This window comes from Marmota monax, unplaced genomic scaffold, assembly GCF_021218885.2.
Source record: "Marmota monax isolate L192 unplaced genomic scaffold, Marmota_monax_Labrador192_F-V1.1 WCK01_AAM20220418_F8-fsc00064, whole genome shotgun sequence".
NCBI lineage: Eukaryota > Metazoa > Chordata > Mammalia > Rodentia > Sciuridae > Marmota > Marmota monax.
This window is the reverse complement of record NW_026694542.1, coordinates 10,010,644-10,035,026: the sequence shown is the minus strand read 5'-3', so window position 1 is coordinate 10,035,026 and position 24,383 is coordinate 10,010,644. Positions and strand designations below refer to the sequence as shown.

The following is a 24,383-nucleotide window of genomic DNA, read 5'->3' as shown; positions in this document are numbered from 1 at the left end:
TCAGAGTATGTAAAGACCTCTTATAATTCAAAAGTAAAAAGAACCCAATTAAGGAAATGGGGAAGCTGGCCGACTTTTTAAAGGTTTGGCTCAGGAAAGCTGATAGAACTTGATGGTTTCTATCGATCTCCGTAAGATAAACCTGGAGTGAGGAGCTTGGCCGGGAGTGAAGGTTTGAAGAGCGCGGGATCGACAGTCAGTCGACAGACTGGGGTCTGGGGCTGGACGCGGGGGAGGTACCTAGGCTGTTCCACACAGAGGTCCAGCCTGGGGGATGCAGATTGGACCAGCCAGGACCCTGGCACACTACCATGGCCGTACCGGAGGCCGGCCGCAAGCTGTAACTGCACTCAGAAGCGGTATCCGGACCTCAGGCGAAGTGCCGAGAGAAGGTAGCCAAAAGGAGACCACAGAAGGTATGACAATGGATCCTGAAACTTTGAGGAAACGGCACGATAGGCCACCGTCACGTAGCGCGACAGCTAGGATTAAACGTCATGACTCTGCGACGTCGACGCGGCAATATGACGCCACTCCCGGAAGTGTCCTCGACCGGGCGATGAAAGTGGCCGCCAGTGCGGGTCAGGGCCAGGTTCGGAGAGGTCGTCCCTGAACTCTTCCCCTACGTTTCTTCTTGATCTTCCCTGAATTTTCCACATCCGCGTAGCGAGAAGACGTCTCTGTCATCATGGGAGGCGGAGACCTGGTGAGTGGAGGGAGCCCGGAGCCGGACTGGCGCTGGGGACGGAAATTGGCAGGGAGTGGGGCGGGGGCGGAGTGGGTAACCGTGGTGACGAATCCTCGCTGTGGGGGAGGAGGGGGCGGTAACCCTGGAGAGGGGAGGCATCTTTAGGACCTTGGAGTGAAGAGTTCGAGGTGTGTCGCGAATGGGGCTGGTGATGTTTGTGTGCTCGTTGATGGGGGCTCTCTGGGCTGGAAATTCTGGGTAGACCGGGAAGGGGGAGAGATGTTTAGGAAAGGAGGCAGATATTGAGGAATGGCACACAGATTTGTTTGTATATCTTGTCTTGGGACACATCTCCTCTTCTTACCTAGGCGTTCAGAGTCGTGCCCTGGGCTGTAGTGTGAGTAATTTGTGCCTGGTTCTCCCTGTCCCTTAGCCAGGCCTTTTGAAGAAGAGCCATTTTAAGCCTGAAGGAGTCTTCATGTCCAACTTTCTTTCATGTCTCTGTCATTGCTCATTCTGATCTGTAGTTACAGAGCTTTGGTTGGATTCATAGCACTTATGTAAGTTAAGTGGCAGTTTCTCCTAAGTTGTGTCGTTGATTTGCAAGGGACTGAGGCCTTAAATAGGGCAAAGGTATCCAGAAGGGCTCAGTGCAAGATTAGGAAAGTACCAACCTCCTGAAAGTGGAGCTAATTGAATCAGCAAATAGGTCAACTTAGACAACTGTTCAGTAGCCCTAGTATTTTTCAGATGTTCTCAATTAGACTGAGTTCCAGGACTCCATCAAGCTTCCTGTGAAAATTTAGTGTATTCTTCAGGTAACTGAAGGAAAATTCTAAGCCAGTGTTTCTTAATCTCAGAGCTCTTGACAGTTTGGGCTAGATAATTCTTTGTAGATGGGGGAGCAGAGGGGACTTGGATTGCCCTGTGAATTGTAGGATGTTTAGTAGCATCTCTGACCTCTAGCTGCTAGATGCCCAAAGCACTGTCTATCCTTCATGTGACAACTAGAAATGTTACCAAACAATTCCACCCATCCCTTGAGGGTGGGGGGCACATATGGTTGAAGCAGGGAGGAAAGGGATAACTAGTAGAGTAAGTGGGGGAGATGAGGAAGGAAGGATGGATGGATGGACTGAACAAAGGAAAGACTAAAGAAAGGAAGGAATGACCTGACATAGGGGAAAGGCACTTAAGGAATGAAAGAGAAAAGCAAAAAATAAGGGAGCTCTCATTGACTGCACATTTTTCTACCTGCCAGGTATTTTGTGTACATTTTATCTTTGTAACTGGTCTTCAGTCTTGGCCCTCTGTGGTCCACATTTCACATGATAGCGGGTTATGCCTCTTTCCTGCATATAACTAAGTGTTTCCTGCCATTAACAGGATAAACTCTAATCTCTTCACATGGCTTGTAAAGCCCTTAATCTTCTTCTTTTTTTTTTTTTTTTAAGAACTGGAGATTGAACCCCAGGGGCATTTTACCACTGAGCCATATACCCAGCCTTTTGAGACAGGATCTCACTAAGTTGCTTAGGGCCTCTTTAAGTTGCTGAGGCTGACCTTGAACTTTGACAATTCTCCTTCCTCAGCCTCCTGAGTTGCTGGGATTACTGGTGTATACCACTGCACCCATTGATCTGCTTCTTAGTTGACTTCATCTTGTACCCCTTCTCCACCAATCAGTTTGCATTCCACCTATAGCTACACTGAATTATTTGTGCTGTTCTTTCTCACCACTGGGGCTGTAGTTGCTGAGTGCTGTTTCCTCTGTTTGAAAACCTGCCCTCCTGCCAGGCACAGTGGCACATGCCTGTAATCCCAGTGGTTAGGGAAGCTGAGGCAGGAGAATCACAAGTTCAAAGCCAGCCTCAGCAATTTAGTGAGGCTCTAAGCAAATTAGTGAGACCCTGTCTCAGAATATAAACTAAAAGGGGCTGGGGATATTGCTCAGTGGTTAAAACATCCCTGGGTTCAATCACCAGTACCAAAAAAACAAAAACCAAAACAAAACAACAAAAAAAATCTGCCCTCCTATTGCCTACTTCCCACTCCATCAGGCTAATTTAGAATTGTCCTTCGATGTTACATCCTTGGAGAAACTTCTGATGGGCAGTGTTAGCCAGGGGAATAGCTGATGGAGAGAAGAAAGAGAAGAAACATTCTTTGAGGATAAAGGATTTTAGTTTTGTTTTTTTTTTCTTTTTCGTGGTGCTGGGGATTGAACCCAGGGCCTTATGCATGCAAGGCAAGCACTCTACCAACTGAGCCATATCCCCGACCCCTCTTTGAGGGTAAAGGAGAAGATCAGAACCAAGGGGAGTTTCCTGGAAGGAACATTGAAGGAAGTCCTAGGTAGGTTATACAGTAAGTTTAGGGATTTGGGTTGTAAAAGAACTGAAGAAAAGGAATGTTGTATTCCTAAGAAGGAATGCTTAATGCCAGTGAGTTCTGTTGCCTTTCTAAATATATACCATCTTCCCTCCCTCCCTGCCCCATTCCTCCTGTCTTGCCATCACGAACTCCCATTTTAGGGATGGCCAGTGAAAGTACAAGATTAAAACTGTTTGAAGGGAACTCAGGAGGGGCCAGGTCCATCCTGCACAACTTTATGTACTGTTAGAAATATTGGGGTGTTACAAGAAATCTGATATGTGCTCAAAAGCTACTGGGCAGCCGGGAGTGGTGGCTCACATCAGTAATCCCAGCAGCTTAGGAGGCTGAGGCAGGAGGATGGTGAGTTCAAAGCCAGCCTCAGCAATTTCGAGGTGTTAAGCAACTCAGTGAGACCGTGTCTCCAAATAAAATGCAAAATAGGCCTGGGCATGTGGCTTAGTGGTCAAGTGCCCCTGAATTCAATCCCCAGTACTCCCCACCCCCCCAAAAAATGCTGCTGGTCAAAGCAAACTTTACTTCTTCAGAAGGGTATGCTACCAGAAAGAATCTGGCATACAAGCACATTGGGTAGGAAGTCTGCCCAGATTTTTATCCCTAATGCAGCACTGCCCCTTACTCTGATAATAGGAGTTCGGGGTTACAGTCTGTGTGATTGACTAATTTAAAATTGGGAAGTGCAAGGGAAAGAGATATAGTTATGTTTGGATTACCTACTCAACTATCTACAGGCATTATGATTGGAAGACTGAGGACAAAGGGAGATATATTGGGGGGGGGATCCAAATGGCTACATTGCAACCTCATAGTTTTGTGACTTAAAAAGAGCTCCACCTAACTACACACTATGCAATTTAAGTTTTAAATTACAGCAAACACATTTTTGTTAACTCAGACTATAGGTTTAACTTCGTTTTTTTTTTTTTTGTTTGTTTGTTTGTTTTTTGATACTGAGGATTGAACCCAGGGGCACTCAACCACTGAGTCACATCCCCAGCCCTATTTTTTTTTTGTATTTTATTTAGACACAGGGTCTCACTGAGTTGCTAAATACCTCACTTTTGCTGAGGCTGGCTTTGAACTCACGATCCTCCTGCCTCGGCCTCTCAATCCACTGGGATTATATAGGTTTAACTTTGACAGAAAAGAGAACATTAGGGCTGGGGATTTAGCTCAGTTGGTAGAGTGCTTTCCTTGCATGCACAAGGCCCTGGGTTCAATCCCCAGCACCATAGAAAAAAAAGAAAGAAAGAAATTCAAAGATATTCCTCTTTGGGCTGGGGATGTGGCTCAAGCGGTAGCGCGCTCGCCTGTCATGCGTGCGGCCCGGGTTCGATCCTCAGCACCACATACAAACAAAGATGTTGTGTCCACCGAGAACTAAAAAAATAAATAAATATTTAAAAAAAAAAAAAAAAAAAAGAGAACATTAATCTTACAGTACTTAAACACCCTCTCCATATGAGAAATTATTGGATATAAATCTTGTCATTGCAAAAGATATCTTCTCCCCCACTGTTTTTTTTTTTTTTTTTTTTTTGGGGGGGGGGTGTTGGGGATGGAACCCAGGACCTCATGTATGTAGGCAAGTACTCTACTATAAAACCATTGAGCTATAACCCCCAGCTGAATTATTTTCTCCCTACTTCCATTCACCACAGAATTTGAAGAAAAGCTGGCACCCACAGACCCTTCGCAATGTGGAGAAAGTGTGGAAGGCCGAGCAGAAGCATGAGGCAGAGCGGAAGAAGATTGAGGAACTGCAGCGGGAACTGCGAGAGGAGAGGGCCCGGGAAGAGATGCAGCGCTATGCCGAGGATGTTGGGGCTGTCAAGTAAGTGAGGAGTTGGGTGTCCTGATGTACAGAAAATTGCAGGACTGACTGCAGATGCCTAATCCAGATGTTGCATGATGGCTTAATGATTAAGTGCATGGGTTTTGGAGTGGGACTGACCTGGATTCTAAGGTTGGCTGTGCCTTGCTGTGAAACCGGGAGCCTTGGTTACTTTAGTAGAACCAGTTCTTAAGGCTTATTGAAGATCAAATGAGATTACATATTTAGGACTTAGTGTAGGCCACATTCCTGGTAGACTGTTGACAAATAAGCATGGCTGAGGATGGTTGTCTTTTCCTTGTTTCTTTTTTTTTTTTTTTAAGAGAGAATTTTTTTTTTAATATTTATTTTTTAGTTTTTTGGCGGACACAACATCTTTGTTTGTACATGGTGCTGAGGATCGAACCCGGGCCGCACGCATGCCAGGCGAGCGCGCTACCGCTTGAGCCACATCCCCAGCCCTCCTTGTTTCTTGATATGTGTCCACATCTCAGTCCTGCCTTTGTGTGCGAGCTCTTTTTATTGGGGCAGTGAGTCCCATGGGAGGAGGTAGATGGTGTGTCTGTCAACCAAACCTGTGTGGTTGTGGACAGTCTCACTGGATCAGTCAGTCAGTTTCTTATGTAATACATGCTAGGAATAACAGATATCATAAAAGGAAATGGGAGTAAATTTATGTTTTGAGACAGTAAAAAGCATAAAACCTGCTATTCATTCCTAAATCAGGATGACATTAAAAATATCGCTAGAATAAAGTTGAGTAATCTGTAGTGACATTCCCCTTGTTCATGTCTTCGTGGACAAAGTTTTCAGGGTAGTCGGTGGCTCACTTCTGTTATTGGATATGTGGGCTTTTCCTTAATAATCATGATAGAGGTTTGTGACATTGATGATTGTATGCATATGGTACCAGGTGCAGTGGTGCATACCAGGGGCTTGGGTGGCTGAGACAGGAGGATTACAAATTCAGGGCCAGCCTTAGCAATTTAGTGAGGCCGTAAGCAACTTAGTGAGATCCTGTCTTGAAATAAAAATTAAAAAAGGCTGAGATGTGGCTCAGTGGTAAAGTGGCTCTGGGTTCAATCCCCAATACTAAAAACAATAACAATAACAAAAAACAAAATAACATTGATTATAAGTTTCATATGCATATGAAATTTAGTTTCAGTTTATGGAAATGCTGTGATGGAACTGTAGCAGGAAAATAGATTGGGGAAAAGGCTGTTCTGATTTTTTTTTTTTTTTGGTTGGTTTTATTTTATTTGGAATTGAACCCAGAGGTGCCACTGTGCTCATCTTGCCCAGCTCCTGATATTTTTGATCCCTTCCCCTTGTGTCCTCCAACGTTATAAAAACAAAGGTCAGCATGTGGGTCCCTTCCCTCTTTTTTTGGTCTTTAATGAAGATATATTTAGATAATCTTCTTATCCATTTGGCTGATTTGTATAGTTCTTGCACAGTTTCATGCTTTTAATGTAGCCAGTAAAACATCTTTTCTATTTAACGATTCACTTCTGTGGTTCAGGTAATCTTTTCCATGTATGAAATGCATCTCAGAATGAAGAAAACCTTTAATACTTAATGTGGATCTCAAAATTCCTCTCTAAAATAGAATGTTTCTTTAATATTTACTGATAATATTGGAAAATTTCATTTCCTAAACAATGGTCTATACTGGTGTTTCTCAACCCTTGCACTTTAGAATGGGCTTGGAAGATTATTCTAAATAAAGATGGGATGAGGGGCTGGGGTTGTGGCTCATTGGTAGAGCACTTGCCTTGCACGTGTGAGGCACTGGGTTCAATCCTCAGCGCCACGTAAAATAAATAAAATAAAGGTATTGTATCCCTCTACACACACACACACACACACACACATATATATATATATATATATAAAAGAATGATAGGTTTGTGACATTGATGATTGTATGCATATGATACCAGGTGCAGTGGTGCATAACCAGGGGCTTGGGAGGTTGAGACAGGAGGATTACAAATTCAGGGCCGTGTGTGTGTGTGTGTGTGTGTGTGTATAAAAATAAAGATGGGTTGAGTTCCACCTAAGTCTTTTCCCTTGGAATATAGGGGTTGTGTGAGGTAGGGCAACTATGTGTTTTAAAAGGCCCCCTGGCACAGTACACTGGCACATGTCTATAATCTCAGCAATTTGGGAGGCTGAGACAGGAGGATCATGAGTTCAAGGCCAGCCTTTGCAACTTAGCAAGATACTGTCTGAAAATAAAAATATGAAAAAGGGCTGGGGATGTAGCTCAGTGGTAAAGTGCCCCTGGATTTAATCCCCAGTATCAAAAGTAAATAAATAAATAGTCCCCTATTGTTGTACAGCTTTGATTGAGAATTGGATCTGTGTCCTTAATGATAGCAACAACAGCAGAAACTTTGTTTTCACATGCTTTGACCCCCAAATCTTTCCTTATTTAAAAACTCATAATAACAGTTTGACAACAGTAACTGACTACATTTTAGAGATGAGGATATAAGTTATCCAGCTGATTTCTGGTAGAACCAGATGCCAAGCTCTGTGCCCCTGGATTCCAACTCTACATGTTTTCTTCCTAGGGCCTGAGTAAGGCTGATATGAATTGAGTCCTTTTGAGATTAGGTGGAGCCAGGCAGTTACTACTACTTTATATAAGTATCTGCCTTCATTTTTCATATCCTTTCTTCTGTATTTGGCCCAGTTGCCTTTCCCCTAGAAGCTCTTGAATTTTATCTGTAGTCTCCGCTTCTTCTTCTTCTTCTTTTTTTTTTGAGTACTGGGGATTGAACCCAGGGGCGTTTAACCACTGAGCTATATCCCCAGCCCTTTTTTATGTTTTATTTAGAGACAGGGTCTCACTGAGTTGCTTAGGGCCTCGCTAAGTAGCTGAGGTTGGCCTTGAATTTGCAATCCTCCTGCCTCAGCCTCCCAAGCCTCTGGGATTACAGGTATGCGCCACTGCACCCAGCACCTCTTACCTTTCTTTCTTTCTTTTTTTAATATCTTTATTTTTTAGTTGTAGATGGGCAATACCTTTATTTATTTATTTTTATGTGGTGCTGAGGCTCGAACCCAGTGCCTCACACATGCTAGGTGAGTGCTCTACCACTGAGCCACAGTCCCAGCCTTCCTCTTACCTCCCTCCTCTTACCTTTCTTTTCTTTTCTTTTTTTTTTTTATAAAGATAGAGTGAGAGAGGGAGGGAGGGAGAGAGAGAGAGAGAGAGAGAGAATTTTTAATATTTATTTTTTAGTTTTTTTCGGGGGACACAACATCTTTGTTTGTATGTGGTGCTGAGGATCGAACCCGGGCCGCACGCATGCCAGGCGAGCGCGCTGCCGCTTGAGCCACATCCCCAGCCATTTTCTTTTCTTTTTTTAAGAGAGAGAGAGAGAGAGAGAGAGAGAGAATTTTTTTTAATATTTATGTTTTAGTTTTTGGCGAACACAACATCTTTGTTTGTATGTGGTGCTGAGGATTGAACCCGGGCCGCACACATGCCAGGCGAGTTCGCTACCGCTTGAGCCGCATCCCCAGCCCCCCTCTTACCTTTCTTAATGTCCCTTCTCCTTTCTTCCCTTACGTAGCTCCTTGCTCTCACCCTGTACTGCCCATGCTCCCTGATTCCCTCTATCTGAGCTCTTTTGTTCCTCTAGCACCAATATTTGCTTCATGCTGATGACCCTTAAACTTATCCCACATAGACTCTGTGTCATTGTATATTCAGCTGCCTAACAGGTAGTTCTACTTTTTGACCCAGAAGTTCAAGAGTCACCTCAACAAACGCTTAGCTCTCATCAGCCCCATTTGGTGATTTGTAGACCTATGGGCCTTACCAGTAGCCAATGAATCTACTTCATCCTTCTGACCTTTTTATCTTTCTGACACACAGGAGATATTTTTACAGATTAATAAATGAGTCTTTATTCCCAACTCCTCCTCCTGTTAGTGTCAGGTACACACAGGCAAACTTCTGATTATCTTTGACATGTATTTTAATTGTTCCCTCATCCCCTCCACTGGCTATGGTGGTTTGTGGTTGTCCTGGCTTCTCAGGAGGCTGAGAGGAGGAGGATTCCTTGAGCCCAGGAGTTTAGGGTCAACCTTGGCAACATATCAGGACACTGTTTTTTGAGGACATTTAAATTTTTTTTTTTTTTTTAATACCAGGGATTGAGTCCATAGGTGCTTTACTACTGAGCCACATCCCCTGCCCTTTTTATTTTTATTTTGAGACAAGGACTAATTTGCTTAGAACCTTGCTCAATTGCCTTGAACATGGTGATCCTTCTTCCTCAGCCTCCCAAGTTGCTGTGATTACAGGTGAGTGCCACCACACCTGGCTTTCTTTCTTTCTTTTTTTTTTTTTTAAGTATTTTTTTAGTTGTCAATGGACCTTTATTTTATTTATTTGTATGTGGTGCTAAGTCTCAAACATAGGGCCTCACATATGGAAGGCAAGCGCTCTACCACTGAGACACAACCCCAGCCCCCTGGCTTTCTTTCTTTCTTGAGCCCAGGGGTGCTTTACCACTGAGCTATATTCCCAGCTCTTTTTATTTATTTATTTAGTTTTAGTTGGACACAATACCTTTATTTTATTTATTTATTTTTATGTGGTGCTGAGGATCAAACCCAGCACTTTGCATGTGCTAGGTGAGCGCTCTAGCGCTGAGCCACAACCCCAGCCCATTTATGTTTTATTTTAAGGCAGGGGCTTCTAAGTTGCTGAGGGCCTTGCTAAGTTGGCTGAGGCTGGTCTTGAACTTGGGATCTCCTGTCTTAACCTCCTGAGTTGCTGGGATTACAGGCATGTACCACCCTGCCGGGTTTCACTATGTCCTTAATTTCTGTCAAAAAGTACTTCCTAGCTCAAGGTTCATTGACTATGACATTGTCAGGCGTTGAACCCATGATTGTTGGGCACCTGTCTAGGAGACACAGCCATAGTCCCAGCCATTTAGGAGTTTAAAACTTGATGGGAGAGAGAAACACATACATAAGTAACACAAAGAACAACCAGCATTTATTGATACTTACTTTGTGCCATGACTCTGCTGAATGACTTAAAAATCCATTAACTGGGCAAGGGATGTAGTTCAGTGGTAGAGTACTTGGCTAGCATACACAATGCCCTGGGTTCAATTCTCAGTACCATAAAAACAACAACAACAAAAAATCTAAAAATCCATTGACTGACTTAATTCCCAGCAACCCTGTGAGGTAGATAGTATTATATCCCCATTTGATAGGTGAAGACACCAAGGCTCAGAGGACTTACTTGGCTATAGAGCCAGGATTCAGGCCCGTGTTGCTTGACTCCAGAACTTATCCTCTTTTTATTTATTTATTTTTTCTGAGACAGGGTCTCACTACGTTGCCCAGTGGTCTTGAACTCCAGGACTTAAGCCATCCTCCTACTTTGGCCTTCCTAGTAGGTGGGATTATAGAACTTGTACTCATAATTGTTATGCTATATTCCCTATCAGGAAATGAGCCTCTGAGAATATTCTAGTTACCACTGACCTTCCTGCTCAGACCTCCTTATGATGTGATATGGTCTGCCCTATACAATCAGTTCTTTTCTTCTCAGACCTAGGAGTTTTCTATTGTTTGGATTACAGAATACATAAAACTAGGCAGGAGCTTGGAGTTGTGACTCAGCGATAGAGAGCTCGCCTCTCATATGTGATGCTCTGGGTTTGATCCTCAGCACCACATAAAAATAAATAAATAAAATAGAGGTTATTGTGCAACTGCAGCTAAAAATAAATAAATATTAAAAAAAAAAAAAAAACTACACAGGAAAATTCCCAAGTAAATGATGTTCATGTTTCATTGCTATTAGCCTTTTGGCCTTTTATCTTCTAAGTATTTATGGTATTTTCTTGTAATTTTATTAAACATTTATTTTGATCACAACTGCAATAAAAATATAAATAAATGAATGTATTATCTTCAAATACATCCCACTTCCCATGCTGTTTTAAATTAAAAAAATTGTTTAATGTTTCTTTATAGATTACTTGATCATAGTTGTCCAGCCTATAATTTTATTTATTTATTATTTTTTTGAGGTGCTGGGGATCAAACCCAGGACTTTGCACATGTTAAGTGCTCTGCCCCTGAGCTACTGGTGCCCCTAGCTCACCAGTATGTTCCCCTGCTCCAGTACTGGGTATTGGATCCAGTGGTGCTTTAATATTACTACTTCCTAACTGCCCCTGTCTTCCCCAGACAAGGTCTTGCTAAGTTGCCCAGGTTGACCTCAGATTTACAGTCCTCCTGCTTCAGCCTTCCTAGTATCTGTGTTACCTCACCTAGTGCCATATACAATTTAAAAACAGACTATAACTTGTTCTAAAATTCTTCTTGAACTGGCATCTGGTCCATTTTGTATTGCCAGTTTGGCTCTTGTAAGACACCACTTGTGATGAAGTTCCATGGATCTTCTTTCCCTCTAACTTAGAACATGACTTCCCAAACTGCAAAGCTCCCTCCTTCCCAGGAGCCATGATATTCCCAGGGCCTTGTATATGCAGGGCAAGCACTCTACCAACTGAGCTGTATCCCCAGCCCTCTGGAGCCCTGGTTTTAATAGTTGTCAGCCTCCTTCCTGGTCTCCGATTTATTTACATGAGAGATTTAGGAAACCCTTTGTTTACATGAAAGACACCACTACCTGTGGTATTCCTTTTAAAGTCCCACTACAGTCTTCCATTATCCACCAGGGTGCAGCTCTCCCTTGTGCTCCTAACTCCAGTGGTGTGAGCAATGCCAGGCAAACCGCATGGAACCTGACCCATGACCACAGTCATTTCTTAATTATAGACTATAATGTTTCTCCAACCAGTGCTTTTATTTTTTTACTAAATTTTTTTTGTAGTTGTAGATGAAGAGCATGCCTTTACTTTATTTATTTATTTTTATGTGGTGCTGAGGATTGAACCCAGTGCCTCACGTATGCTAGGCAAGCGCTCTACCACTGAACCCCACCCCCAGCCCCATCAAACCAATGCTTTTAATAGGAAAACATTTTTCTAAAGTGTTGTGTTGGTTTATTCTTATTAAAAATGTCCGTGGGAGTGGCAGGGAAAGAGTGGCAGAGCACGTGCCTAGTGTGGGCAAGGCCCTGGGTTTGATCCTTGGCGCTGAAAAAAAAAGTCCAAACATGCAAGTAAGAAGATATCCTCCCAGTTATTATGTAACCTCAAAACAAACAAATACACAAATTGAAGTCATATTCAAAGCACTTTGAGCATTTTGAGTTTAATGCTACAAATAATACTGTTTGGATGAAATGAATTAGCTGTAAGCTGGTGTTGGCTGCTTCTATACACCTTTACTATTTGTGATATGAGGGTCCATTTTCTCACCATGTTTCTCCCTAGAATCACAGGGAAATATTTGCTTGACATGATACTATGACATCATTTGTGCCCTGTGCCATGCTCTACCTTCGGCTTAAAAACATCATTTATGTATTAGGTTATTTTTGATCTTATTATCTCCTCAAACGTGTAGTGTTATTACTGGTTCTAATGTGTTAGGCACCAAAACAAAATAAATACGAGTGATTATGTGATCACTGACATTATTTTTGGTGATAAGACAATGATGTAGAATGAGCCTATTAATTGTTTTAGATTATCTTTTGAAATTATGCTTTAAGTATATGAAAATGATTTCTCCTCTTAATTGTAAGCTCCACAAGGGCAGGCACCATTTCACCATGCTTGCCATGTGGTAAGCACCTATAGATTGAGTCCTGCTTTCATTGGGTTTTCTGTGCAGGTTTGCCGGAATCTATATTTCCTTTGAATTGTATATATTGTTTTCTTCAACCAGGAAAAAAGAAGAAAAGTTGGACTGGATGTACCAGGGTCCTGGTGGGATGGTGAATCGTGATGAGTACCTGCTGGGGCGCCCCATTGACAAATATGTTTTTGAGAAGATGGAGGAGAAGGAGGGAGGATGTTCTTCTGAGACAGGACTCCTTCCGGGCTCTATTTTTGCTCCATCTGGTGCCAATTCCCTGCTTGACATGGCCAGCAAGATCCGGGAGGACCCACTCTTCATCATCAGGTGCTGCTGAGGGTCTAGGAAGGGGGTTTGTTACAGGATGCTTGGAGACCCTGCAAAGGCAGTGGGTTGCTGGCTTTGCAGTTGGTTTTCCCTTGACTTTTATCTGTCAAGTAAAAGGATTTGTCTCCATTTGCTCTTCCTGATGTTGGGAAGGAGGCTCCATTAACACTGTCAGTTCTTAGCTGTACTGGAAGGTATTGGCAAATGTACCAAACCAGACCAGATTTATTCATTTGTCCCTTAAACAAAAATAGGAGGTTGAAGCAAGGTGACAAAGATTGGCAACTTCTTGGAAAACTGGGGATCTGTGTGAAGTTGGCTAAGTGGGTGAACAGACCTTCTTATCTTCCACTTCTTTTTTGTGAGGTGGGCAGCAGAACCCTTTAAAAAGAAACTTCAGAATTTTGAAACCCCAATGTGTGACAGATAAAAGTAGAGCTATTTTTTGGGTGTTAAATGAGACCATACTATACATATTTATTTTGGTTTAGTTTGCATTATTTTCTTTCAAGTGTATAAGAATAAACATTGAAAAATATTTATTTTTATTTAAAAGTTTTTCTTTTGCAAATTTTCTTTAAAGTTATTTTTCTATTAAAAATGTTGTATATGTTACAAATGTTTTGTCCCATATTATTAGCTTCCTATTTATTATAGTAAAATATAGGTAATAATTTACCTTTTTAGCCACTTTAAAAAAAAAATTTTAGTTTTTAGGTGTAGATGGACACAACACAATGCCTTTATTTTTATGTGGTGCTGAGGATCGAACCCGGGTCCCACCTGTGCTAGGCGAGCGCTCTACCGCTGAGCCACAATCCCAGCCCCTGTTTTGTTTGTTTTTATTGGTGTATTTATATTATCATTTTTAATGTCTCTGTTGAATGGTTATGCCATGACTTATCTTGTTAATATTCTATCATGGAATCCCTAACTTGTTTCCAAATTTTCATTGTTATAAAATGAAAACTTCATAGCGACCTTCCCTGATTTTTCCTTATAGTAACAAATTCTTTCTCCCTCTCTTTTTTTGTACCAAGGATTGAACCCAGGGGTGCTTAACCACTGAGCGACATACCCAGTGCTTTTTTGTATTTTATTTAGAGATAGGGTCTCATTGAGTTGCTTAGAATCTTGCTAAGTTACTGAAGCTGGCTTTAAACTTGCAGTCCTCCTGCTTCAGCCTCCTGAGCCACTGGGAGTACAGGTGTGCATCACTGGGTCCAGCTAGTAGCAAATTCTTGAATTTGAAAATACAATTCTAGAATTTCTGAGATGAAAGAGTATGAGCTGACCAGGCATGGTGGTGCACAACTGTAATCCCAGCTACTAGGGATGTCAAAGCAAGAGGATCACAAGTTTGAGGCTATCCTGGGCAATTTAGTGAGATCTGTCTGAAAATAATAAGAAGGGTTAGGGATATAGCTCAGTGGTAGAGCATTGGGTTCAATACTCAGTACTACAAAAAAAAAAAAAGTTTGTGTTGGTTGTGATAAGTATTGTCAAATAATCCTTCAGGAAGGTTGATCAGTTTACCTTCCTATTGAGAGTATATGAGAGTAAAATTTCTTAAAAGAAGAATCAGGGTGGGCATGGTGGCACACACCTGTATCCCAGTGGCTTGGGAGTCAGAGACAGGAGGATTGTGAGTTCAAAGCCAGCCTCAGCAACAGCAAGGCGCTAAGCAACTCAGTGAGACCCTGTCTCAGAGGTTGAGTGCCCCTGAGTTCAAGCCCCAGTACCCCCCCTACCAAAAAAAGAGGAATCAGTGCATTGACTTTATTTTCCAGGTGATTATTATGATAAAAGATGGAGGTAGTTTTTGAAATGTTGCAACCAATCAATATATAAGATGACACCCATTTACTTGACCAGGTGGGAAGCCTTGAGTATGATGCCCAATGAGAAAAAATTTTAACTCACTGTCTTGCATGGCAGTGTCCCATAGTAGACTTTCCCCACAATATACAGTCTCTTATGCAGATTTGGGGGAGATTTTTGGCTTCCATGCCATCCTGTAGATTTCTTTTCTTTCTTTTTTTTTTTTTTAAGGAGAGAGTGAGAATTTTAATATTTATTTTTTAGTCTTTGGCGGACACAACATCTTTGTTTGTATGTGGTGCTGAGGATCGAACCCGGCCGCACGCATGCCAGGCGAGCATGCTACCTCTTGAGCCACATCCCCAGCCCCATCCTGTAGATTTCAATAAAGCATTTCTTACAATGGTGGTTATATAGAATTTGGAGAGGAGAATGATTTAATCTTCCTTCTAAGAGAAATATTAATGATTTTTATAATGTCTTCCATTTAGGAAGAAAGAGGAGGAGAAAAAAAGAGAGGTATTGAACAATCCTGTGAAAATGAAGAAAATCAAAGAATTGGTAAGTCATGCATCAATAAGCATAAAGCCTTTAGGTACTTTTTTGTTTTGTTTTGGTATGGGGGATTGAACCCAGGGGATTGAACCACTGAACTACATCCCAACCCTTTTTTAAAATTTTATTTTGAGACAGGGTCTTGCTACGTTTCTGAGGCTGGCTTTGAACTTGTGATCCTCCTGCCTCAGCCTCCCAAGTTGTTGGTGTTATGGGAATGTACCACCAGATCCAGCTGTCTTTTAGCTACTTAATATAAGATCTTCCCTCTGTTTCTTCCTACCAGGGAAAACAGAATGATGTTTAAGACTTTTCTTTTAGACACCATCTCTTGGTGATATTTATGCAATCTTAATAAGTTTAAGTAAGCTCAATTTCCTCTTTTGTCTTCTGGTTGGAAAAAGCACCCCTGTGTACTTACATATTTTCAGGAAAAGAGGGGTGTAGGCCATGCCTATGGAATCATGTATGCAGTATGCACAGGGGATTGGAGTGTCCTCTGTTACGGCTCACCATTCACATAACGTATGGTTACTCTTTGAGCAGTTGGTAATTTTTGCAGTCTCTGATTACTTCCAAAGGAGTTAGAATTTCTTTCAGTGGAAAGAATGGAAACTCCTAAGGAGTGGTTCTGGGGATTGTTTAAAACACAGATTCCTAGCTCACTCACCAGAGGTTCTGTTTGGGAATCTAGGGTCCATTGTGTACAACCAGGTTTATTGACAGGGAGCTCCTGAGAATCCCTGGACCCCTGTAGAGGCATGGCATCAGTTTGTACATGAGCCAGTCCCCTCAGAAGGGACTGACAAAGGTTTCAATAACCTTGAAAGTTTATGTTCTGGACACTTTTTAGTTGCAAATGAGTTTGGAAAAAAAGGAGAAGAAGAAAAAGAAGGAGAAGAAAAAGAAGCACAAGAAACACAAGCACAGAAGCTCGAGTAGTGATCGCTCCAGCATGGACGACGAGCCCAGCCGGGGGAGGTGAGCGAGTCAGGCAGCCTCCAGCACTGACTCACTTGCTCATTCATTCTTTCATTCCACAACAGGAACTGGAAACTGCCCCGCAATGGGGTTTCAGTGGTGAACACTTGGACGTAGGCTTTGTGCCAGTTTGTTTTCTAGCATTAGAATTCCCTGGAGATGCTATATGTGGGTGGGTCTCCGGGTGTGCTACTGGAGAGACACCCCTAAGAGAACTGGTCACAGATCTTAGGTCGATGACTGTTTCATCTTAGCTGAGTCCTCAGGACTGCCATGGGATTCACATAGGGGTTTTTTTTTTTTTTTTTTTTTTTAATGGATGAATGGGCCTATGACTGCCCCTTCTGTGTCTTTCCATCTTCCCTGTGGGAATAGTCAGCTCTGCTCCTGCTGACTCACCATGGGTCTCTGGAATAGAAACATGAGGTGAGAGGAGAATGTGTTTAGGCATTGGGGCTGAGAAGCTCGGCCCACGGCTCTTCACAGGAAAATCTTAACTGTGCTGATGCATCTTCCAGCAAAGATAGTCCAAATAGAGAAACACACTGCCAAGTAATAGCTGGGAAGTGGGGAAGGTCACACTGGAACCAGGACGCATGTTTCAGCATGAGAGATTTGAAGTGGACCTGTATGCATTTTCTTCTTCAATGAATGTGTGTTTTTTAATCTCTTAGATCTCAAAAGAAGATGGCAAATTCCTTTCCTGTTTTGTCTAAAGTCCCTGGATATGGCTTACAGGTAGGGATGTGGGCTTCTTAAAGGGAGTGATGGTGGGACTGTGACATGTGCCACCTTGACAATTGCAGATAGCAGGGAAATTGGACAGTGGAGGCTGGGGTTGCTGGGGAGCAGGCCCACTTCTTATCCCTGAGCTTCTTACATGCCTGAGCATTCTCTAAGCAAACAGAATCACTTTAGGTATTCTGCCTATCTCTCTGCAGTCAACATGAAATATATGCATTTTAAGTGTAGAGGTTAATGGCTTTTTACCTGTGGACATCCCTTCGTGATTTTAACTTTTGATGCTGCCCTCTCTGCTGTCTCTTACTCTTCCTTAGGATCTAGTGAAAGACCTAAGCCAATTTAAGTGGTGGGGTGGGTACTTTCTCTTAGGAGATTTTTTTTTGGTGGGGGGTGGCGGTACTGGGGATTGAACCTAGGGATGCTCTGTCACTGAACTACATCCCCAGCCCTTTTTATTTTGAGACCAGGGCATGCTAAGTTGCCGAGGCTGACCTCAAACTTACAATCTTTCTGCTTCAGCCTCTTGAGTTGCCAGGATTACAGGCATGTGCCACCATACCTGGCTGTTTTAGGGGATCCTGAGATAACTGTTCAAATTTTTTATGCTTTTCTGTAATTATTGTGAATTCCTTACAAAATTGATTATTTCATTTTTAATATTTTTTGGTTCCGGGGATTAAACCAAGGGGGTGTTTAGGCATTTAACCACTAAGTGACATTTGCAGCCCTTATATTTTATTTTGAGACAGGGTCTCACTAAGTTGCTCAGAGCCTTGCTAAATTGCCTAGGTTAGCTTTGCGCTTGCGATCCTCCTGCTTCAGCCTCCTAAGTTGCTGGGATTACAGGCATGCGCCACTGCGCCCAGTTGATTTTATTCTTTTCCTTGTTTTATTGCATCGCCTTTTGAACTACTGGATTTTCCTATGAATAGCTTTTTTTCACACCCCCCCCTTCCTTCTCTTTATGATACAGGTCAGGGACTCTGACCGTAACCAGGGACAACAGGGTACTCTGATGGCTGGGCAGAAGGGAGCGTATGGGATGAAGAACCGTTCCCGGTCTAGAAGCTCCTCGAACTCACCCCTTAGAAACACCAGCAGGAAGAGCAATAGGGAAGCAGGGTCCCGGGACAAGAGGTCTCGATCCCTAGGCAGAAGGTCACGGTCCCCAAGGCCTAGCAAACTGTGAGTGTGGAAATTCATTGTGGTATAAACTGTGACTGCAGGGGCCTGGTCACAGTGGTATTTTCTTTTGGTGATGTTCACCCATCAGCTTTCCTAAAGTCTTTGCTTTATTACTTCCTTCATATTATTTTTTAAACTTTAATGTAAGCTTTCAGCCCCTACAACCACATATTTATAGGAATATACTACACTGGTACAATATCCTCTCTCTCATCTTTCTTATGGACTAGTTTTAAGATGGCTAGCTCTTTTTTCATTATTTGAAGAATAATCTCTGGAAAATAATCTCTGTGTCCATTACAGGCACAACTCTAAGGCAAACAGGAGAGAGAGGGACCAGACTAAGAGCCCATCACCTAAAAAGGAGGTCTATCAGAGGCGGCATGCTTCTGGATATACCAGGTAAGTTATGAGGGCAGTAGATTAACTTCATATTCTGCAGTCCCTAACCTAGAAGTGGCCCACAGCAGGGCAAGTGGGTAATTTATATGACCTGTTTGCCACACCAACTCTTATTTATCTGGTCAACTTTTAATAGTCTTCCCCCACTCTCATACCTTGTTAGACACATTGAAAGGACAAAGTCAATAGTGTTGATCTAATAAAAACTTTAAGTGAGAATCTTTCATCATATATTGGTCTGGCAGTACTCATAGAGGTTTTCACCCAGAAGTCTATTTTTTAGTTGTCAATGGATCTTTTATTATTTATTTATTTATATGCGGCTCTGAGGATTGAACCCAGGGTCTCACGCATGCCAGGCAAGCACTGTACCATTGAGCCACAACTCCAGCCCTCACCTAGAAGCCTTTTTAATATTTTGGCTTTTTTACTTTTCTTTTCTTCCTTTTTTTTTAATAACACGTTTATTTTATTTATTTTTTATGTGGTGCTGAAGATCGAACCTACAGCCTCGCGCATGCTAGATGTGCACTCTATTGCTGAGCCACAACCCCAGCCCAGCTTTTTTACTTTTCATACTGGGGATTAAATCCAGGGCATTTTACCACTGAGTATCTTCCCAGTCCTTTTTTTTTTTTCTTTTTTTTTTTTTTTTTGGTACTAGGGATTGAACTCAGGGGCACTCAAACACTGAGCCACATCCCCAGCCCTATTTTGTATTTTATTTAGAGACAGGGTCTCACTGAGTTGTTTAGCACCTCACTTTTGCTGAGGCTGGCTTTGAACTTGTGAGTGGAATTACAGGCGTGCACCACCGTGGCTGGCTTTTTGAGGCAGGGTCTTGTTAAGTTGCCAAGGCTGGCCTTGAGCTTGCAAGAGGTCTTTATGTTATTTGATTGTTCCTTGTTTCTCTTTTTTACTTTGAAGTGTTGGGCATATAACCCAGAACCTTGTGCATGCTAGACAAGAGCTCTACCACCCACCTCTGATTGTCTCATTTTAAAAACCCCCTAGCCTCACTATAATGCTGTAATATATTTTAACTGAGTGAGATTTTATTTTATTTTATTTTTTTTGCAGTACTTGAATTGAACTCAGGGCCTCACTCAGGCTAGGCAAGTGCTCTACCACTGAGCTATATCCCCAGCTCGAGTGAGATTTTAATTATTTGATTTTTTGGGGTATTGGGGATTGAACTTGGGGACACTCAAACATGGAGCGACATCCCCTGCCCTATATTGTATTTTTTAAATTTAGAGACAGAGTCTCACCGAGTTGCTTAGCATCTCACTTTTGCTGAGGCTGGCTTTGAACTCTCAATCTTTCTGCCTCAGCCTCCCAAGTTACTGGGATTACAGGCATGTGCCACCACACCTGGCTTTGAGTGAGATTTTTAAAAGTTTTGTTTTGTGCTTTGTCTTTTCCTAATTTCCCTTTTCTGTTTGTTTTGGTGTCTGTCATTCATTTTTTTGAGGCTTTCCTGAACTGTCTGGTGATATTTCACTTTGCATTCATATTTAAGAGTGAGGTATAAAAAAGCTGAAACACTGTACCCACAGGGTTTGTCTATTGGTAGGTGATTGGGTAGAGTTGAACTGTTTTTTTAGCTGGGACTCTCAGCTGTCAGTAACTTTGATTCTTTTGTTAGGGACTGGTAAAATTTCTTCAGGAAAAAAAAAAAAAAATCCTCTAGTTGCCTGATCCTGGCTGCTGGCATTCTGAGAGAGGCACAGATCCCATCAGGGACTGTGAGTCTCAGTGTGGAGCATGTGGGCTTCACTTCATCCTCTTTGCAGTATGGTGGCCTTGCCAACTTTCTGTGCTGTGCCTGATGCTTCTGAATCTTCTTTTCTCCTGTATGGTTCAGTTTCTCCAGAGGGTAAACCACAAGGTCTCCTATAGATGTTTGGCAGAGTAATCTCCAGCTTCAAGTTTTGCTTGGGAATCCAGGGATATCTCAGTTGCCTCTGGCAAGCCTTTTTTGCAGGGGGTTGGGGTACCAGGGATTGAACCCAGGGGTGCTTTACCACTGAGCTATATCCCCAACCATTTTATTTATTTATTTATTTTGAGACAGGGTCTCGATAGGTTGTTTATAGCCTCGCTAAATTGCTGAGGCTGGCTTTGAACTTTCAATCCTCCTGCCTCAGTCTCCCGAGCTGCTGAGATTATAAGTGTGCGCCACCATGCCCAACTGCCAAGATTGTGAGATTCTAAAAGTGTTTAAAATTTGGGTGAAAACACCTGACCAAAATGTTAAGAGGAGCCAATGCTTGCCTGTAATCTCAGTGATTTGGGACAATCCTAAATTCAAGGCCAGACTTGGCAACTTAGACACAGTCAAAAAATAATAAAGGGCTAAAGTTGTAGCTCAGTGGTAGAGCACCTTAGAGTTCAATCCCCAGTACCTCTGCACCACACTATGTTAGTAGGAGGGAAACTCATGCTGGACATGGCACTGCTCTGGCCATTTCCTTGGAGAAAGCCATGGGCTGGAGAGCTTGGGTCCTGCCTGACCTTTATCTCCCTGTGCTGCTTCTGGGATTTTTGCTAGGAGTGAGGTAGAATTGATGGGATGTTTTTTGTGTTCAACAGAAAACTCTCAGCAGAAGAACTGGAACGAAAACGGCAGGAGATGATGGAAAATGCTAAATGGAGGGAAGAGGAGAGGCTGAACATCCTCAAAAGGCACGCTAGGGAGGACGAACGGGAACGGAGGCTGGAGAAGCTAGACTCCCGGGATGGGAAGTTCATCCAGTGAGTACATTTCTTCCTGCCTGGGGCTCCGTAGGCATGGTCTCAAGGAGAGAGTCTAACAGTGGGTTCAATGTGTTCCAGGTGTCGCTGTGTCTGCAGGGAGAATATGGAGCTCAGCTTTAGGACCACCTTTTTTACTATTCGTAGCTTCTGGCCAGATAGTGGGAGGTTTTTGATTTTAAGAGGGAGACGTGAATTGGTATTTTCTCTAAATCTCTGAAATTCTTTGGCATTTCTTATTTATTTATTTATTTATTTTAGTTGTTGAAGGACCTTTTATTTTATTAATTTATTTATATGTGGTGCTGAGAATCAAACCCAGTGCCTCACACATGCTAGGCAAGCGCTCTACCGCTGAGCCATGACCCTGACCCTGCATTTCTTTTAAATAAGAATTAATGGCTCAGAAAGTCTTTTTTTCCAATGAGACTTTGACTTATTTTCAAAAGCAGATGAATTTTCTCTTATGGACATTTAAAAAATTTGGTTCCAGATGGAATCACTTGAAAATTTTCTATGTGGGCTTAAAAGAGCTTGTTTCTACAGTTGCTTTAAGGCTAGCAACCTGTTTCTTCTAATTCTGCCAGACCTGACCAATTGACAAATGTTTTTTATTTCCTAGCCGCATGAAGCTAGAGAGTGCATCTACTTCCTCCCTGGAGGATCGGGTGAAACGGAATATCCACTCTCTACAGAGAACCTCAGTGGCTCTGGAGAAGAACTTTATGAAAAGATGAAAACCATTCTTTTTCTTATTGGTTTTCCTGAACTTTTCAGGGAGGCTGCTAATCCCTAAAAAATTCTCTTTATAAGAGTTCAGTGACTTCTTCCACAGATTTCAAACCACCACTGTTCAAAGTGACCCTCGTCCATCAATTCCTGAAATACTTTGCTTCCTTTGTGAATCAGTGTGACCTGGTTATGAGATCCTAAGTAGCTTTTGCAGTATGCAGAGTGGGTTTTGACTCTGTTTTAATGGGCAGGCACTGAGCCATGCCATTGGGAATATTCATCTTGCTCTGGAAGGCGGCCTGCTGGGTTTGTGATGCTCATGACACCTCTTTCCTCACACTTGTGTGAATAGACCTATTTCACTGCCTCAGGATAGATCATACCATTCTGAGCTCTCTCCAGAGCCACTTGGATAGATTGTGCTAACTGGGATACATGAATTTATTTGATCTAGTAAATAATATAACAGAATGATGTCAGATTAGGGAACAGCCAAGAGAGTGACAAAGGATCTGGAAGAGAATACAAAAAGGTCTAAGTGAACTGTTAACTATTTGGTTTGTAAAAGTATAATGTGTATATGTACAAATGTATATTTTTTTACATGCTTTTTAAAAAAAGTTTAGCTTTGTGAGAGTATCTTGTTTGCTAAGTGATTTTATTATGTAATATAGTACAGCCACACTGAATCTTGTGAGTGGCACAGTAAGGTAGGTCAGCTTATTTTTCTCTGAATAGGGCACATTTAGGAGAAGCCTGGGTTTATCGATAGAATCTAGGCTATCTATCTGATCTCCCTGCTCCGAGTTTCCCATGTGTGATCAGTGCAGCAGTGTAGGCAAGTTTTTAGGAGTCAGGACCACATTGCTACTATGTTCCCTGGCTCCTAAAAGAAAATAAAATGGAAGCTGTTTATTACATGGCTTCTTTTTTTTATCATGTACAATGCTAGATTTTCAGGGGTTGTTTCCTACTATTTTGTAGCTATTAAAAAAAAAAAAGTTCCCCCAAACAAAAATAAACTCAAGTGGCCACTTCCCTGTTTTAACTGCTTTTCCCTTTATTCCTTCACCAGAAGCCCTCATTTGACAGGGATTTCCTAGGCAATTTTTTGTTAAAATTTTTTTTTTGTTTTTATTTGTAAGTGAACACGATATATTTATTTCATTTTTATGTGATGGATCGAACCCAGTGCCTCACAAGTGCTAGGAAAGCGTTCTCTACCACTGAGCTACAACCCGCAGTCCCTCCTAGGCACTTCTGAGTCACAAGTTAGCTGAGCTATTTCTTTGTTCTTCTAACTTCTAATTCTGGTTAAAATGTATTTGGATTTTTATTTTTGAGCACTTATGATGCCAGACACTAATGCTTTAAAAAAGTTTTGCCCAGAGAGAATTTAACATACTTTTGTTATTCATTAATCACTTCATTCTACTGCCCTATGCTACAGTTAATTATGGTTTTTATTACTTGGTAATAAAGGTTACATTTATTTTTGTAACTGTCAAGAGTAGCCACGTGGATCACCGAGTTTTCTTACTCCTGTTATAGAAAGAATTTTGACCCATGGTTTGTGTCGAATATATAGAGATCCTTGTCTTATGTAACAGAACGTGGGCCGTTTACTTAGATTTCACTAAGCCAGAAAATAAGACGATTATTAAGGTATGTGTCTGAAGGTGCCCACAGGTTCTTAACTTGACCCTTGGGGCGCAGGAGAACTGGAGGCAGGTGGGTGGGCGCGGGGCCCATTCATAAACCCAGGGTTCTCAGCTGCCCCTCTCATTGGCCCTGGGGGAAAGGGGCGTGCCCCACGGGTGGAGTGCACCCTGGGCCTTGGGGAGTGGGAAAACCCACGCTTGGGTGGAGCGAGGGGGCGTTCCTTGGTTTTCCAGGCTGGACTTCCTTTTCCCCTTGCTGTGTTCCTCCTCGCTCCCCCGGGGTGGGGATGGTACGTCCCACCCTCCTCGCATTCCCGCTCCTCCTCCTTTCCCGAAGCAGTGGCGTTGCCGCCATCTTGGCACCTCAGATTGAGGGAACGAGCCAAGCCCGGGCTTTTGAAGGGGGGTGTTAGGACAGGGAGTTCCTTCCGCGGTACACAGTGAGACCTGCCCATCCCTCCTCCTCTCCCTGCTCCGGCTCGGGCTTCTGAGGCTTGCGGAGGCCGGCCGGATTCCTGTCAGGCCCGGGGAGGAGGGGCGA

General features: G+C 42.5%; 1 protein-coding gene across 1 annotated transcript; it reads left to right on the top strand.

Moving 5' to 3' along the window:
* The first annotated feature begins 522 nt into the window (after nucleotides 1-522).
* Cwc25 (CWC25 spliceosome associated protein homolog) lies at nucleotides 523-23,694 on the top strand. The gene is made up of 10 exons (XM_046420400.2): nucleotides 523-706; nucleotides 4,744-4,916; nucleotides 12,768-13,004; nucleotides 15,317-15,386; nucleotides 16,234-16,361; nucleotides 17,036-17,099; nucleotides 18,079-18,290; nucleotides 18,594-18,692; nucleotides 21,288-21,449; nucleotides 22,072-23,694. The coding sequence occupies exons 1-10, from the start codon at nucleotides 689-691 to the stop codon at nucleotides 22,184-22,186; spliced, it is 1,278 nt and encodes a 425-aa protein (XP_046276356.1). The 5' UTR covers nucleotides 523-688; the 3' UTR covers nucleotides 22,187-23,694.
* Nucleotides 23,695-24,383: the final 689 nt, after the last annotated feature.